Source organism: Hirundo rustica, chromosome 5 (genome assembly GCF_015227805.2).
Source record: "Hirundo rustica isolate bHirRus1 chromosome 5, bHirRus1.pri.v3, whole genome shotgun sequence".
Lineage (NCBI taxonomy): Eukaryota > Metazoa > Chordata > Aves > Passeriformes > Hirundinidae > Hirundo > Hirundo rustica.
Window position 1 is genome coordinate 54,735,249 of NC_053454.1, and position 16,226 is coordinate 54,751,474.

Consider the following 16,226-nt stretch of genomic DNA (forward strand, 5'->3'; position numbering starts at 1 on the left):
TCCATGAGCTCCTGCCTTTGCACTGGCAGGTGGCTCCTTGTTGCTTCGTTAAACCTCCGGGAAAGTTTGCAAGCATTGGGATATTTATGCTGACTTTGACACACTACCACTCAGATCTCCCGTATTAGGGTTGCATTGTTTTTTATGTGAAATATTGCAGCAGCTAATTGCAATTACCAGAAAGCATATACAAGAGAGCTTGTTGATTGCCAGTAGACAAAGACACTTTGGAAATCTTGGATTTTGCTATAGATGAAAGCCTATAAATTTTAAAATAGAAACCACGTTATCATTTACAATTTCTGTTTGCGAACAAGTTCTGCTAAACAAAATTGTTAGCTGATTAAGTAAACATTTATACATAAATAAAACAGTGAAGATCTCTTCAGTTGTTGAGATGCAGCCAGTTCAGTCTCTCGTAAATAATACAGTGATGAATTCTGGCGTTACAGTGCATGATAAAGCTACCTAGCCTCAAAGTCTTAGGCAAACTAATCCATACGCATGAATCAATCAGTTCATTTTAGTCACACCAGCGTTATATAAATGTCACCAAAATCAATGCCTGAAAGATATAACAGATTAATAAGTCCTCATGCGGTACACCTATCTGGGATGCAAACCTACAGCAGATAACTTCACGCTGAACACTGCTATACAAGGAGTTTGAATAAGTCATTTTAATAGAAAACTCAAGGGCAGGCCTGTAATGAGCAGGCATGGATGAGAAAAATCTGGTGCATTATTAATTTCAGACAATGCCGAGTTCTTTTTCATAATGTACATTTTATTAATGCTTTCTGTGATAGCTTTTCATACCGGTTCACCACCAGGAGTACAGTAATTACAATGTATTAAGATTCATTCCATGCCTGAGGAGTAAGGAAGTCCAGTTACGATACGGAAAGCAAGTGAAATGTCAATCAGTATTGACTCAGGGCTGGATTAAATCAAAACTCTGCTGGGTGCATTTGGTAACAGCACCTCCCACACACAATTTTCAGTGATTATCTGCCTCCCCCTCCTCACTGCTCATCTCCATGTGTGAGCTGTGTGCCATCGATATGGATGCAGTGGATGGGATTCATCATTTTTATTAGGACTTGCGGTTGGTCTGGCTCATCTTTACACCTGTCAGTTGTGGGGTGTCAGCCGCTTTAGGGTTGGAGAGAGAGAGAGAAACATTGAAGGTTGTTGTAAACGCCTCCAAGAATAACTCTTCTAGACATAAAGGCAAGGGTTTAAGGTATGGGATGATGGGATTGTCTGGGGAGAAGAACAAATAGTGAGAGCTCCAATGAAAAAAAATCCACCAGTCAACCCAACCCAGGGGAGTTTTGCTTTTCTGCAATCTAGGAAAACCAGGGAATATCTTCTTTCCTGTAATTGCTGCCCCTGTATTTTCCCCAAAGCTCCCTGGTGTCAGGAAGCCTTGGGTTCAGGATTTAGCATTGCCCTTTGGGACCCTAGAAACCGTAAGAATGGTCCCCTCGTGTCTGTGAAAGATTGTGAACTTTCAAACATTTTGGAGTTATTTATTTTGCTTAATACACTGGTGGACTTTCAGCACATTTCCAGCACAAAGTCAGGGTGCGTTGCTCATACCTTTCACTATTTTTCTACCTGGAAAAAAGGCTGATGTCCTTCACTGGGGAGGAAACCACAGCCTCCCCAGGATGATGGTCACCTTGCCTGGGGACACTATAAAAGGCTGGAGAAGTAGGCAAAGGAAGAGGTGCCCACGTGGGCAGATGAAAGCACAGTGCCTCCCATGCACTCGTTTGATACATAAATAAATGGCCTGATAAATATATAAATCACTTGGCACTGGCAGTTGTTAGGTGTTAATGGTAACACACACAGCTGGATGACAGGAGGTATTCAAATATTCAAGTGAAAAAGACTATCCCTGCAGCTCACCTTGGTCTACTGCAAGCCAATTACCACACATTTTCCAAGAAAATGCCCACACCCCTCAGGAATTTGAGGCAGCTTCCAATTTCTGGTGATTGCCCACTGCCTGTTCCTTGCAAAGGTAAAGGGGCTTTGGCCCCAGTGCTATGTTAAATAGTGCAACAGTTGTTTCAAGCAATCTGGCTTCTTCATGGGGAAGACACTTCACCTTAGCACTGCTTTCCTGCAAAATGCTGAAGAGAGTGTTCTATGTCCAGAGAAAGTTATTGGAGTTAATTTTCAAAAATACCTGTTTTCTTCTTATGTATTGGCATTTTTCTGATTTCAACTTCTAATTTCATTCTCTTTTCCTAATTTCCCTGCGCTGCATGAGTCCGAACAGTTGAACTCAGAGTCAACAAGGCATAATAAGTAAGCTTTGGGTGGTGAATGATGAAAGGGAAACCCCAAAGCTCCTGTCTGACTTCCAGGAGGCACCATCCTGCCAGCGCCTGTGCTCGAGCGCAGCCCCGTTCCGCTGGCGGTGTTTGCAGATGAGCACTGTTGTGCCACGGCAGGAGACAGCGGATGACAGCTCAATGCAGAGCAGAGATTTATCAGCTCTCACTCAGCTAACACCACCCCCCTGCCTGCCAAGCCTCATTCCTCGGAGAGGTGCGGACGCTACTCCACACTCATGCTACTAAAGCTGGACCTAGCAGCGTTCCATATGACTCCTCGGATGTGTTTGGGCATATAAAGGGCAGTACAACACACACATCCATTTTCTCTCCTCTCTCACGGACACAGCTACACGGACACAGGGACCTGCACTGGCTGGCAGCCCCCCGAACCAGACACAGCCTTGCACACGCATTTGCACGAGAGAGAACTGCACAGACAGGCACTGGCTGACATGAACACAGAACATGTCTAGGCATGCCTCCATTTACCCAGCCAAACAGTTGGCCCAACACCATTAATAAGCCTTCAGGGTTTGGGTTTTTTTTTTTTTCTTTTTTTTTTCTTTTTTTTTTTTTTTAAACTAATGCTGAAAGCCTGGGGATCACCACGCTGATGGGGTTTGCATCCCTCTCATGATTTCTGCCCATCCCACCCTTCCCCCTCCCACAACTGCACCAAGCAGTCCAAGTCCTCTGTGGGCTGTAGCTGAGTATTTACACAGTGGAGACCATGGGACCATGACTTCACCCTGTTTACAGGGACCAGGGAGAAACGTCTGCCAAGTCCTCTGCTGGACAGGTCCATCCTCCTTCAGGTGCCTCCTGCACCTGCGGCGATGGCACAGCTTGGCTGCGAAACCCCACGCCAGCCTCCAGCAGGCAGATCCCATGGGTTCCCATATATCCATCCCCAGCTGAGCTGATTGAGAAACGCTATCTTCAAGATACTAAGGCTCATTTTTTTTTTTTTTTTCCTCAAAAAAATATTTCTATTTACACGAGACAATAAAATCTGAGCAGCTTTTCCCCGAGAAGCTTTGGCCAAGTGGAGCTGCTGCTGGACACGTGCGCCGGTCCCTATTTACAAGCAACAGCTTCGCTTGACTGTACTCTGCTGGCACGTTCAGCTTCTTCTGGTGTAAGGAGTCCTTCTCTGTCCCTCTGGTCCTTCCCTTGTTGGCTCTTCGCACTGACAGGTCTGTATTTACAACAGCAACCTGCATCCGGCAGGTTCCCCTTTATACAGCCCAGCTGGAGAGCATGGAGAGGCGCTCGGGATGGTGGATTAAGAAAACACAGCCATCTTTTAAGTGTTATCAAGTTGCAAAGTCAGTGTTCAGAGCAGGTGAAACTGATTTCTTATTACAAAAGACAATTTTCACCCGTTCTGCTCATCTTCAAAAAAAGAGACGAGCGACCAGACAGCGAGGGCGCTTCCCGGGGTGCTGCCATGCTCGGGGCAGCGGGAGTCTCAGCCGGGCTGTTCTCTCCTTGGGGATGCAAGGGTTTGCTGAGGGTTTGGTCGAGGCCAGATTCTCCGGCCCCTCCTGTTGTGCGATCCCAAGTGAGGGACGGGTGAGCTGAGGCACAGAGGAGCTGAGGGGGTGCCCTGGCACGGGCTGGCGGGGGCGGGCTCATGGGGTCCCCAGGCGCTAGATGACACTGTCCTCCATGGTGACTCGCCTGAAGACCGGCTCCTGCTTGGGCGTCCTTCCGCCTTCTGTGAAAAACAAGAGGAGAGAGGGTAAATCCCCAGAGCAGGACCCTGCAACCACCAGCAGCTATTTTCTCAAGACCATTTCCATCCCCAAATAAAGCAGGAGATGCCTGGGCTTGCCTTGAAAAGGAAGGCTTGCTCAGGGAAGGTGAATGTATTTATGGGTGAGCATTCCCATTGGGAATCTCCTCCCACCCTTTTTTGCTGAATTTGGTGCTACAGTTTCGCCTGGCTTTGGCCCCACATGAGCCAGTAGTTTGTTGTACAGCAGCATCGGCCACTGCTGCCCACTGCTCCGCAGAAGAATGAGTGACACTGCCTCTTTGCTCCTCTGTGTTTAGCACAGCACTGAGCTGCAGCCACCAGTTTGTATCAACACAACAGGGCTTGTATGAGCAAACTCTGCTTTCTGTTGTGTCCCCCCTGCCCCTCAATAATAAATACTCAGTATAACTGACTGCAGAGTAAGCAGACTTGTTTTGATATCAGACATTATCTGAAGGGCGCTTTACATCCTGAGTGCTCTGCTTTACAGCTGCCTTTATAATCACTGCAGCCCCAGGGAGGAAAGCACCTCCTTTCACAAGCTCACGTTGGGAGGACGCAGCCACACGCACTTTGGGGTGACCACATGAAGGCTTTTTCATAAATAATATTTCAGGGAGACCTTAAGATAGGCTAATCACATTTAAGAAGAATCAAGAGTTATTCTGGAGCCATTTTCTAAGCATAAATAATTTCACTCTGGTTTCTCACCCTCCCAAATATATGTTGCCCTCTATGGCGTCAAAGGGAAAGAGGTGAGGGAAGAACCAGCAACTTTTCAGACATCTCCCAGCTTGGCCATTTTGGCTGATCTTTTGGGGTTTTTCTGAGGAGGAAGGACTTTCATCCTTTCCTTGTTGTTCATCTCTTTTTTTTCTCTTTTTTTTTCCAAGTAGTGGGATGCATTTTCTTCTTTCATTTCCACTGCTGTTAGCTTAGTGGGCTGCTTTGCATTGCAGTACAAACTGCTAGCAGTGGAAAATGCCTGAGTGCATAGTGTGTAAAGAAAATAAAAAATCCCACCTATTTTATATGTAGTACTCTTCCGGGCTGATATCAACAGCAGCCTAAGCAATGAGGCCTTTTTTCTCTAAGTTTGAATAAGCAAGCAAGGAAGTAGGTGAGGGAAAGGTGACCAAAGGGCAGAGCTGAGGTGCTTGCACTGAAAAAAAACCCCCCTCTTCTATTTATCAGGAAGGGACTCCCTCAAAAACACCCCAAACCCCAGCCAAAAGGCTCTTTGTGGCAAACCATTAAAACTTTTTTTTCTAGGTGAGGAAACCAGGGGCTGGACCCAATAGCTACAGCAAAGCTTTAGCTTGCCTCAAATATGCCTCCTATCACACATGGTTCTAAGTCTCCACGACCTTGCACTTTTTGGCATATTTCAGCCAGAGGATGAAGCCCTTCCAGAAATTAGGGGCTTTATTTTCTAATTCCCCCTGACCCAAAGTCCATTTTCCCACACCCCCCTTTGCAGCTTTTGTGTAACCAAGTCCTCAGAGATGCCTGGGGCACAGTGCTTCTGCTTCCCAAGTGGAATACCCAGACATCCTCCACCCAGTTTGTTGACTGCTGGGTTTTCAGCATTCATCCTCCAAATCCATTTTTCAGTGGATATTACCACAGACTCATGCCCACAGAAAGGTGAAACCTTTGCTGCTGGTGGGACACAAAGCCTGCAGGGCTCATGTCTGGAGTGAGGTTTTTCTGCCACGGGGATCCAAATTTAACTCTGCCTGAGATGCCTCCAAGAGGAGTAGGAGAAGACAGGCTGAAAACAGTTTTATTATTGCTGTAATTTACCCATCTAGCACCCTTATGCTGGAAATAACCTTTCCAAAGCTGTAACACAAGATGCAGCCCATTGTACGTGGCAGTCTGAGGTATTTGGTCATCTGTACAAATACTGCCATCACACCAGGTGAGGAGGTTGTGCAGCAGCTGTGTTTGTGTCTTCAGAGTTGCTGGGCTTTTAAGCAGGACTGCTAAGATACCAAGCATTTGCTTCCAACGTGTAATAATTGCTCTGTATACCAACATTTTTTATTTATTGAGGTCTTAGCTTGGGTTTTTACATGTGTATAGTGTATTTATGGAGTAGAAATATAAGAAAAGAAACTATGTGGAGGGTAAAGGAATGAAAAGACAAAAATACTTAGGATGATTTTTTTGTTGTTGTTCTTGGCACTTTCCTGAAGAAGACTATCACCATGTGTCTGGCATACTGTATACAATAAACAGTAAGCACCTGTAAAAAGCTATTTAGATGAGAAAAGGAAGATTTCCAAGCTATCCTGGCTAGTCTCAATATTTCAGCTTTAAAGAGACTGCCTCTTCTGAATGGGGATCATAAATGATCTGGTGTATGATCCATGCATCCCCAGGGCTTGCCAAAGCCTTTGGAATAGCAAAACTGGCCCTAAGCTAGTTACCTGTGCTGAACAAAATATCCCTCAGTCCAGGAAGGGGAGTGCTGCTGCCTCCCGAGGGTACTGCAGTGCCCTCCCCTGACTGCACTGATAACACCCCCACCGAGGACACTGAACAATCCATGGCTGCCTTTCCTGGGAGCACTAATAATCACAGACTTCATCTGGCTTCAGCTTTACACTCTAGGATGTCCTCCACGCCATTACCAGAGAGTCTGCAACAACGTGACATTTATATAATGTTCATGAACCCAGACTATTGAAAACGTAAGATAATCATTAAATAAAATTTGCATAGAGTTTAGCTGAATGTAGCAGATAGCTAAAAATAAAGTACTTCTCTTTCTGAAGGTACAGAGGAGATCAGGGTGTGACAGATGACCAAGCCTGTGCTCTTAGGCTTTCCTGAGACAGGTTTTTAATCAGATGAGTTGTTTTTCTATCCCTGTTGACTAGGCAGTTCTGCAGGGTATTACATTCTTCATATCCTAGTGAGATCAAGGGCACATGGGGGTGTGACAGAGAGGCCGGCTGGTCAGGGAAAGGGGATGCAGGCAAAAGGGACACACACAGAGACACAAAAGGACCCCCAGGAGCTCAGTGCCTCCCCCCATCACCACTGTTTCCCCTGGCCTTCTGAGGTACCTCACTGCTTATTACCTGGGGAAAGGGAGGAAGGAAGAAGATTGGTAAACAACTATAGATGTCAAGGAATCAAAAGTAATCAACAGGCAGAAATGAACAGGACCATGGTAAGCAATGTTGCCTACACAGTGCCTCCAAAGCTGTGATGTATACACCCCACTCCCAGCGACCCTCCAGCCTACATGGTCTTTCTTGGCTTGTCTTTTCCCTTGTATTTCTCCTTCACATTTCAAGGAGATCTTACAGTCTCTTCTAGCTCTTGCAGAAAATGGGTGGTAATTGCCTGCAATAGTCCAAGTGTCCTTAAGCAGTAAAGTGACGTGTCAGCTCTTTATGGGGTGGTCTGCAATGGGATTACACAGGAAAAATAGCCCAGTCCTGCAAAAATTAGGAGTGAGTGTAAAAAGGGATTCGTAACTTGTAAAGCATCCCAAGATGATTTTCAGGAAAACGCAAAGGATGGAGCCTTGCACTTCTCCATCCCCCTCCTCCCACCTGCAAGAAAGGCTTTCCGAAGGGACAACTCAATCAATGGATCAACATTAACTATCCTCACTGCAAATATGCCTGGCAGCTCATGCTTCCCAAAGGTGGCCCTGTGTTTCAGAAAATGGTCTGTGTATCAGCTGATGTTCTCATCAGATCAAGCACTACCTGTGTCCCTCTGTTTTGTCTGTTTTCAGCTGAAAGTGAGATGCTTGTTGCAGTTGAATGATGAAGCTTTAATCTTCTCCCTGTAAGGCAAGTCTGGTTTGGGTTTCTTTGCTTTGTTTTGTTAAATGGAGCTCTAGAAAATATCCCTCAAGTAAAGGGCAGATTATCCCCTTCAACCCAGCCTATACAGTTATGTGCCCCAAGCATGAGTATGGATTTAACACCATAATTACTACTACATTTTCATCAAGCTTTTTTTCTCTCATTCTTGCCTTGGCTCAGCATTAAGAGATGCCTTAGAAGTTCTGCAGCTCTCCCTCATACCCCAGGAGCATTGTAGACACCAAGGACTTAACAGTGAGTTGATTTTCACAAGCTGCAGTCTGCACAGAAGACACTGTTGCCAGTCACGTAAGAATTGTATATAGTGAGCTACTTATCAACAAGCCCCAAACTTCACCATGCCCATAATCAACTGACACAACAAAATCTGTTCTCAAGGGGAAGAAAATGCCATAAATAATGTGTCCTGCTCCCTTTCCTAAAACACCCCCACTATATTACAGTCTTAAACCATTTTTGGCTTAATAAAATTAATAATATATATTTTCTCTCTATTTTGTGATTCAACTGTTCCCTAAGCTGTAAGAAGCACCAACAGTCAATCCTGTGATGTCAGAACAGCCTGGGGACGGAAATAATCAGCTTGAAAATAAACAGCATTTTTTTATGCAATCAAAGTGCTAATAGGCATGGGTAGGCTGGCAAAGAGAAAGGAGAGAGAAGAGGGGAACAACAGCCTGCACGCTGATACACCTGAAGTACATAAAAGGATTGGGGAAGAATGACCATTTGTAGTAGAAGTGAAAGATTTTTCAGTAGGACAAAACCATCCCATGGCAAATCCACCACCAGTTTGTCCTTGCAGAGTTTCTGAAACACCGGTAAATGCCGTGTTCATCACTTGCCTCCCGCTTCACCATGATGACATTCACTAGGACGTACCTCATCCTCTGCCCGAGCTCAATTCCACCATACCCCTAAAACACTATTTTTTGAGTCTATTATAGTAAAGAGTTTTTATTTTGCCTAATGTAAGAGATACCTCAGTTATTTAAAGCCTCAGCAGCTTCTCTTGGGCTGCTACATGCATTGCTGTGACCACACGGGTGTGAATCACCTGCTGTACCTGCAAGAGTGGATCCACCGCGCAACTATCCACTTCCATTGCTGCTGGTATGGAAAATAGAATGAAACAGGGAGGTAGCATCAAGAGCAAGAGCACAACCTGGCTGGCCAGTGGCTGCTCTGCTATGAAGTCAGGTGATTCCCCAATATTCCAATAGGAAATGCTCCCTTGCCGAAACCTAGACCCGGCAAGAGGCACTGCTGTGATCAGTGCTTGGTCCCACATGGAGTTTCTTCCCCAAGATGTTTTGGCCGGAGTGGACTCAGGTGACTTGAACCAGACTCTTCTGTAGGCCATGAATACCAACAAATACACCACCCCTGGTTCTCTTGCCCAGCTCTGCTGAGAAGCACCGAGCAGCACTGCCCCAAAGTGAGGACAACCCCGGGATGAAGCGGAACTGCTCCACTGATCTGCTGCTGCTGCATTTATCCTCCAGCACTGGGAATATCTTGTTTAACACGTGCCTTACCCACCTGCTCCAAGTCTTCTGGCTTTTACCCAGCATGACAGGACTTGGATAGGCACAGTTTAGATGGAGGCAGCACCAAGCCTCTAAGACCAGGCCATGGGAGGGCTTTGCAAAAAATCACTGAAAATTCATTACCAATCTTATCCAGAGGTGGTTATTTTCCCTGTCAACCTTTCCAGTCTATTTTGTGTTTTTCTATATTCCTGATTGCACACAAGGGATTTGAAAGGGGAGGTTGGAGGAGAGCAGCTAAGTGCCGGTGGGCCATTGGCAGAGGTGGGGCATGAAGGACGATGTGGCCAAGGATGATGAGGGCACTTGGCATATGCCCGGAGCAAGAAAATAAAGAGACAGCAAACAACGACCGAGAAGGCCTAACGGGGACTTGTTTTACTCTTTGACATGCTACCAGCAGTTTTTAATCTCAGAAAACCCAAAGTAAAAAAACAAACAAACAAAAAAAAAAAAAAAACAAAATTAAAAAAAACCAAAACAAATTAAGAAAAGAAAGAAATTACAATGATTAAAAGATACGACACGTGAAACACTACACTCAAATCATCCACGTGTCGTTGGCTACTTTATACAGTAGGCACAAAACAGACCTAGAATCACCTGCAACAAATGTCAACCAGTTTTGTTTCTGCCCCTGAACAAGTACCACCAGCCTGATATTTCTAGTCAGCCACAGCTGCATAACCTTTGTGCTTTAATTTCTCAGCTTAGGCCTCCTTTCTTTGGCATTGCTCACCCATGCCGTAAAGGAGTGGAGACTCGTACTGAAGACATTAATGGAAAGAGGAACAACAACGACAAAAAAAGAGATTAACTGTACAGTACATACATACAGTATCTTCTAAATCGTGATCAGTTGTTTATTGGTTGGCAAACAAGCTTCACTTTTACAACAAATATTAGTAATGAGGTCATTCAACTGTTGAGACCGTACAAAATGGAGCATAAATTAAAAAAAAAAAAAAAAAAAAAGAGAAAAAGAAGAATAATTCATACTCCGTGCTGCTAATTTACCTCCAGAAAGCCTATGTTACTTAAAAATCTGGTCAAATAAATAAATTTCCTGTTAGGAAAAATAACGAACAGAGGACTTTTTTTTTTTTTTTTTTAATTAAAAATCACTGCAAAGTACTTTTTAGCTCACTACGCGTCAATCTATTTTCTTCTTAACCACTGCAGTACAAGTGCCTAAACCAGGGACCAGACTGAGCCAAGAAAGGCCCTTTGCTCCTCCAGGGAAATGGCCGTCTCCTGTAGAACCCCCACTACGACTACAAAACCCCCTCTCAGACCATGGATGTGACCTGGCTGAGGGGCTGTTCGCTAGAGATGCTTCACAGGATTATCGTCACGATCGGTTGTGCACTGACAATGAGGAAGTTTGCCCTGCTCTAGTCTGCCAAAAGGTCTGCTGGCAACATGCCGGCTGAAAAACGTTATACAGCGAGGAAATTAAAAGACTGCCTTGGCTGAAAAGAAATAGTGATGGTGCTATTAAAAAATGGTCCTTAGAAAGTGATGCTTGTGGGGTTTTTTTTGCCCAGTGAATTCTTTTATTGGGATGGGAAGGGGACAGAGAAAGGAGCAGTGGAAGAGGCAAAACAAAATTAAAAAAAAAAAAAAAAAAAAAAAAAAAAGTTATGAAAAACCTTGCTTCTACTGGTAGACAAACTTACAAGACCAGCACAACAGAAAAAAGTTCTTATTTTTTTTTCCACTACATTAACAGGGACGCAAGTTCTGGAGGAACAGAAAGCAGACTATATGTGCAATGCTAGTATCTGTACATTACATAGAAATTGTTCGCTTCTCTTTTTCTGCCATTAGTTTTTATCATCCGTTAATACAGCAAAATGTAAAATATGCCTTTAGCACAGGATTCTAGGATTCCCTTCCGTCTCATTAAATTTGTTTACGTTTTGTTTGCTCCCACAGCAAAGGGCGCTGCAGTGAAACCAACTTGTGAGTGACCATAACCCATGATCTGGATTGGTAAGAAAGAGTTTTGCTAGCTTGTTTTACGCAGCTCTCCCACCTAGATGCGTCATCGCTACTAGTTTCAAATGCACATTTTTGGCCTTTTTTTTTCTTTTTTTCCCCCTCTTAAATCAGGTCCTCGGTATTAAGAGCAACACAGCATCAAGGATTGTTTAAACAAACACGGCATAACTTGAGAAGGCCACGAAGTGTGCCGTTATCTATCTCTTTCATTAACATAATGAAGTCTGTCTGGAGGGAAGAAGGATGGGAAGATAAGGGGGGGCACAGCAGTTACTGTCCTCTCCAGGCCGGCCTAAAAATTCCAGTAAAAAAAGTCTGAGAATTTCCTTTTGAACAGCATGAAGATTTAGGAGTACACACAATATTACCACTGTTTGGATTAACTCAGAATAGTAAACCGAGCATTACGGAGAGGCTTTTAGTTGTCTCTTTGTTTAATTTTGCTGAATCTTCTATAGACTAGTGACCAAGTGAGCGGGTCCTTTTGCATTGCCGTCCGGGGAGGTTCCCTCTTTGTTTGGTGGGACTATAAAACCGTCGCTGCTGCCTCGACCTAGCTGGTAGTAAGTGTGTAGCTGATGGACGTGGTTCCTGGAGCCGAGATTGGGCATGCTTTTGTAGTAAACATCGTCGGCATCGCCACCGCCGCTTTTCGCTGGTGGAGGATCGGTCTGGGTGCTGGCGGTGACGCTTTCCGTCATGGGCATGCCAGCCAGCGCGGGCATACTGGTGTAGAGAGAATCCCTGTTGGGCGACTGCAGGTCGTCCGTGTGCTCATTGGTCAGCAAAGGGAAAAAGCTCTCGCTGTTGTCTTGAGGGATGCGACGCCGACTGTAGAGGTGGGGCTGGTGGTTGTCCGCCGAGTACACCCGGGGAGGCAGCAGTGGGGCGTCTGACTCCTCGTGGATGAGCTCCAGGCCCAGGCTCTCCTCATGGGTGAAGGAGGTGGCATCATCCAGCACGATGGCATCGTCCTCGCTCCCGCCGCCCACGCTGTTGACGAGTTTGTTCATCAAGTTGCGGCTCTGCTCGCTGGAGCGCTCATGGTTGTTCAGGTAGGAAGGGATGTAGTTGGAGGTGAGTTCCTTCAGGATCTTTTTCTCGAGGGCGTTCTCCGTGTGGTTGTACCCGCGGTCAAGGATTTGCACGCAGTTGCTGAGGTACTCGCCGCTGGCGATGCTGTAGCTGTTGCCGTGATTACCATTCAGTGGTAGAGTATCCGTGACACTTGTATCCCTGGCATTGTTCAGAAGCCCCTCTGAAAAACATTACACAAGAGAGGGTGACTTGTACAAACAGGACACTCATGCGGGACGTGCACACTCAAACCCCCTTCCTAGGCTGCCGCGGTTGCTGGGGCTGGGCAGCAAGGAGAGCGTCACGGCCAAAATGGGAGGGCGCAGCTCCATCTAACCAGCTGGTGGTCAAGGGCTTCCCACCAAAAAAATGGAAAGCACTGTCAAGTGTGTGACTTGATGTGGCAACATCCAGCCGGAAGGATAATCTCTCCTGGCCAGTATTCTCCTACAGCTCTTGTGCTCTATGTATTCCTGGGGGAGCTGAAAAATTCATGACCCTGAGCCGGTCCCAACTGCTCTGGCTCTAGGAGCTTTGGAGGAAGGGGACAATTCCTCTCAGCTGAGGGAAAAGGACTTGCAGCCCAGGCTAATAACCCCTGAAACTTTGGAATTGCATCCGTCCTAGAGGGAAAAAAGTCTGCTCTCTCTCTCACTGGGCAGGCTGTCAGGATAAATAAAGACATAAGGACTGAATGGCAGGATTCAGGGAGTAGCAAGGGGGAGGCACAAAGTGCTTCCTGGCCCAGGATTTTCTGAAACAAAGCTAAATGACCTACCTCTTCTGGCTTAAGGGCATAACTAAAATAATTTACTCCACACTGGCCAGGGGGGGATTTTCTAATACAATTGATGTTGGAGGCAGCTGTTCTGGGGTCTTGTGAGGCCTTTAAAAATAGCTCCTATTCCACCTGCAAAGTTAAAGCAGTGGGTTCAGCAGAGGGTACGGCAAGTACCATCACTGCCATGGTATGGTAGGCTCATGGTTACCTGAGAGGGTCTCGGGATGTCCCTGCTCTAACTGCCTATTGCATCTCCATAGGTGTCTCAATGCTGACAATGTAAGGCTGGAGGTCAGCTCTTTCCCAAAGCACTGTGGGGGATGGCAGGGAAGTGCTTTGAGAGCAATGCCAGCGTGAGGGGGCAAGGGAGAAGAAAATTAGGCTCAGCAGTTAAGCCACCACACTTTCTTTTTTGGGATCAGTGGTCTCCTTGGAAGGAGAGCAGGCGTGGGGATGCATGAAGTAACTTATTGACCTTTCAGCTAAGTGCTTCAGGCATTGCCAAAAACTGGCAAGCAACTCCCAGCAAGGCACAGTGGATCAGAGAAGCCATTAAACTGACAATTTCAGATGAACAGTTGCTCATACCATGCTTAGTACATGGCATGTGTACCTTCTGAAAATACAGGATTCAGTCTATATCTGCGATGGAGTAGTTGCTGTATGTCAAGGGCTGGAAAGCGCTACTGAAGGCTTCTTCTTGCTTTTGAGTGAAATGCCCCAAATGTGTTGGTCACCTTTTAGGTTTCTGAAGCTTAGAAGGTGCTGCTGTATCCTGGGTTCCCCAGCAAATGAGGGAGCTATGCCAAAAAATCAACTAGCCATCACAGACATAGAGCAAAGCCGTTGATTTTCACGGTGAAAGCTCTCCAACCGAGTCATGATGCTTGGGGAGAAATGAAAAGTGAGCATTTCTGGGGGAGGGCCATATGCAATGGGTGACAGGAACAACAGCATCTGTTTAATGGTTACGTTGAGTAACGTATGCATTGAGGCGCTGAGCACTGCGCTCCTGCTGCCAATGCATAGATCTGGGGTTTGGTGCAGAAATAAAATGGGAGGCATTGCAGGTGAGAACAGAGTGGGGGCTGCAATGAAACACGCCGTATAAAAATGCCATGACCTCGCAAATAAAAACATGAAGTTGGGGGGGAAAAAAAAAAAGCATACACAACTAAATGAGAAACTATGCTGGGTAAACAATACCACAAAGATGAGAAATAAACAAAGAAAGCATCACCTAATCTCATCTATATATATATGTACACATACATATATATATATACATACATACATACACACGCATACACATATATATATACATGTCTATTCATAGTATTTCGATTTCAAAATTGTGAGATTAATTTCCTTTATTAACTACATCATCTATATGTGATGCAATAAAAGTGAACTAAAAAAAATTACATTTGATATGCAATGTTTAGCTTTACTCCCATACTTGTCTCTCTGTAGGGCTCTAAACGACAGCATGAAGAAAAGGAAAGAAAAAACAACAAGTAAGCTTACAGCGACAGTAGGAGAAACATGAGTAAAAAGCAAATTGATGATATGCAGAAGAGAGTTAACGGAAATAATTTCCACTGCCCAGAATACATGAATTTGTTACAAGGTTTATTTCAGGTTAAAAATATTGACATTTTAGACAGGAAAAAAATATTTTATGCACAATATTCAATAGTCTACATTTTTATTTTTAAAATTATCACATTTAAATTGTTTTCCAATGCCATTATAAAATGCTCAGCGTGCAACACAAATGAAGAAATAATGCCAGGAAATTTAAGAAAAGTCTAAAGCTGGTAACGGTCATGCTTGAAAAGACAGGCACTGTCATTGTCACTTCCAAAGTCTTATAATGAAGGGCTTTACTTCTGTTAGGTATAACAACCCCTGGCAGTTGAAACTGAAATCTGTTTCCTCTACTGAAAATGTTTTGCCATCCATCTTTTGCAACAGTGCTTTGTAAGAGTATGACTTTGCTCATCATGGGGCTGCTGGCATTTTACAAACTTTGGTAAGTCTGATTTTTACTTTAACTAAACATATGGCAAACTACATGGACTTGGCAAAAAAAAGAAACAAAAGAAAGAGGAACAGTAGTTTGAATAATGGCTTTGCTAAATGAAACTATTAAGAAAGGCTTAAAACAAGAAAAGTCAGAGAATAAGATGAAGAGGCAATGATAACGCTCAGCTTCCCACTCTTCAGCGGTCTGTGGCACGTTGGATTTTAAGCAGACTTTGTTAATGAAAATTACTGCTTGTGAGCACCTTCTCTCAAAATTAGTTCTGACAAAAGGTGTTGGGATGTTTTCCTGCTTTGGAGAGACTGAGCCAGTGTATGTCCCTCGGCTTCCAATGACAGTAAGCACTCGGCCCCTCATCTACCACCTCCTCCTTCCTCTACACTCTGTGTCCTATCAAGGACTCACTCACATGCCACTGGAACATGGGATTTTGGCCTTTTAGGGTCTGACTCCCCCCCTCCTTCCAAGGGTAATTTTTAGGACTTCCTGCCCCTGGTGATTGTCTACCACAGATGTGGCAGCTTTGGCTTAAGCAGAGACGATAATTTAAAAGATGTAACTGGGGAAGGGAAAAGAAACAGGTGGACCAGATCAGTCTCTTTTTCCTTAGGGTGTCCTGCCCCATCCAGGGCCAGAACCAGAAATGGTACATGAAGGTAAAAAAAAAAAAAAACAACCAACCCAAACCCCAAAAAACAAACAAAACCAAAAATAAACAAACAAACAAAAAATTACAGCTTTAGTGATGTGGAGTGAGTTAGCTGGATAGTGTTAGCTAACAATGCCTCACTGCA

The 16,226-nt window shown here is 44.8% G+C and overlaps 1 protein-coding gene across 3 annotated transcripts in view; it reads right to left on the minus strand.

Annotated features, from left to right (window-relative positions):
* Nucleotides 1–10,361: 10,361 nt before the first annotated feature.
* Nucleotides 10,362–16,226, minus strand: part of ADGRL3 (adhesion G protein-coupled receptor L3) — a 479,174-nt gene continuing 473,309 nt past the window's right edge. For all 3 annotated transcript variants that reach the window (XM_058420608.1, XM_058420609.1, XM_058420610.1), the window contains 2 exons: nt 14,845–14,862; nt 10,362–12,785 (listed from right to left, as the gene is read on the minus strand). In XM_058420608.1, the coding sequence (XP_058276591.1) occupies nt 11,980–12,785; nt 14,845–14,862 (824 nt within the window). In that variant the 3' untranslated portion in view covers nt 10,362–11,979. The remainder of the gene's footprint in view (nt 12,786–14,844; nt 14,863–16,226) is intronic.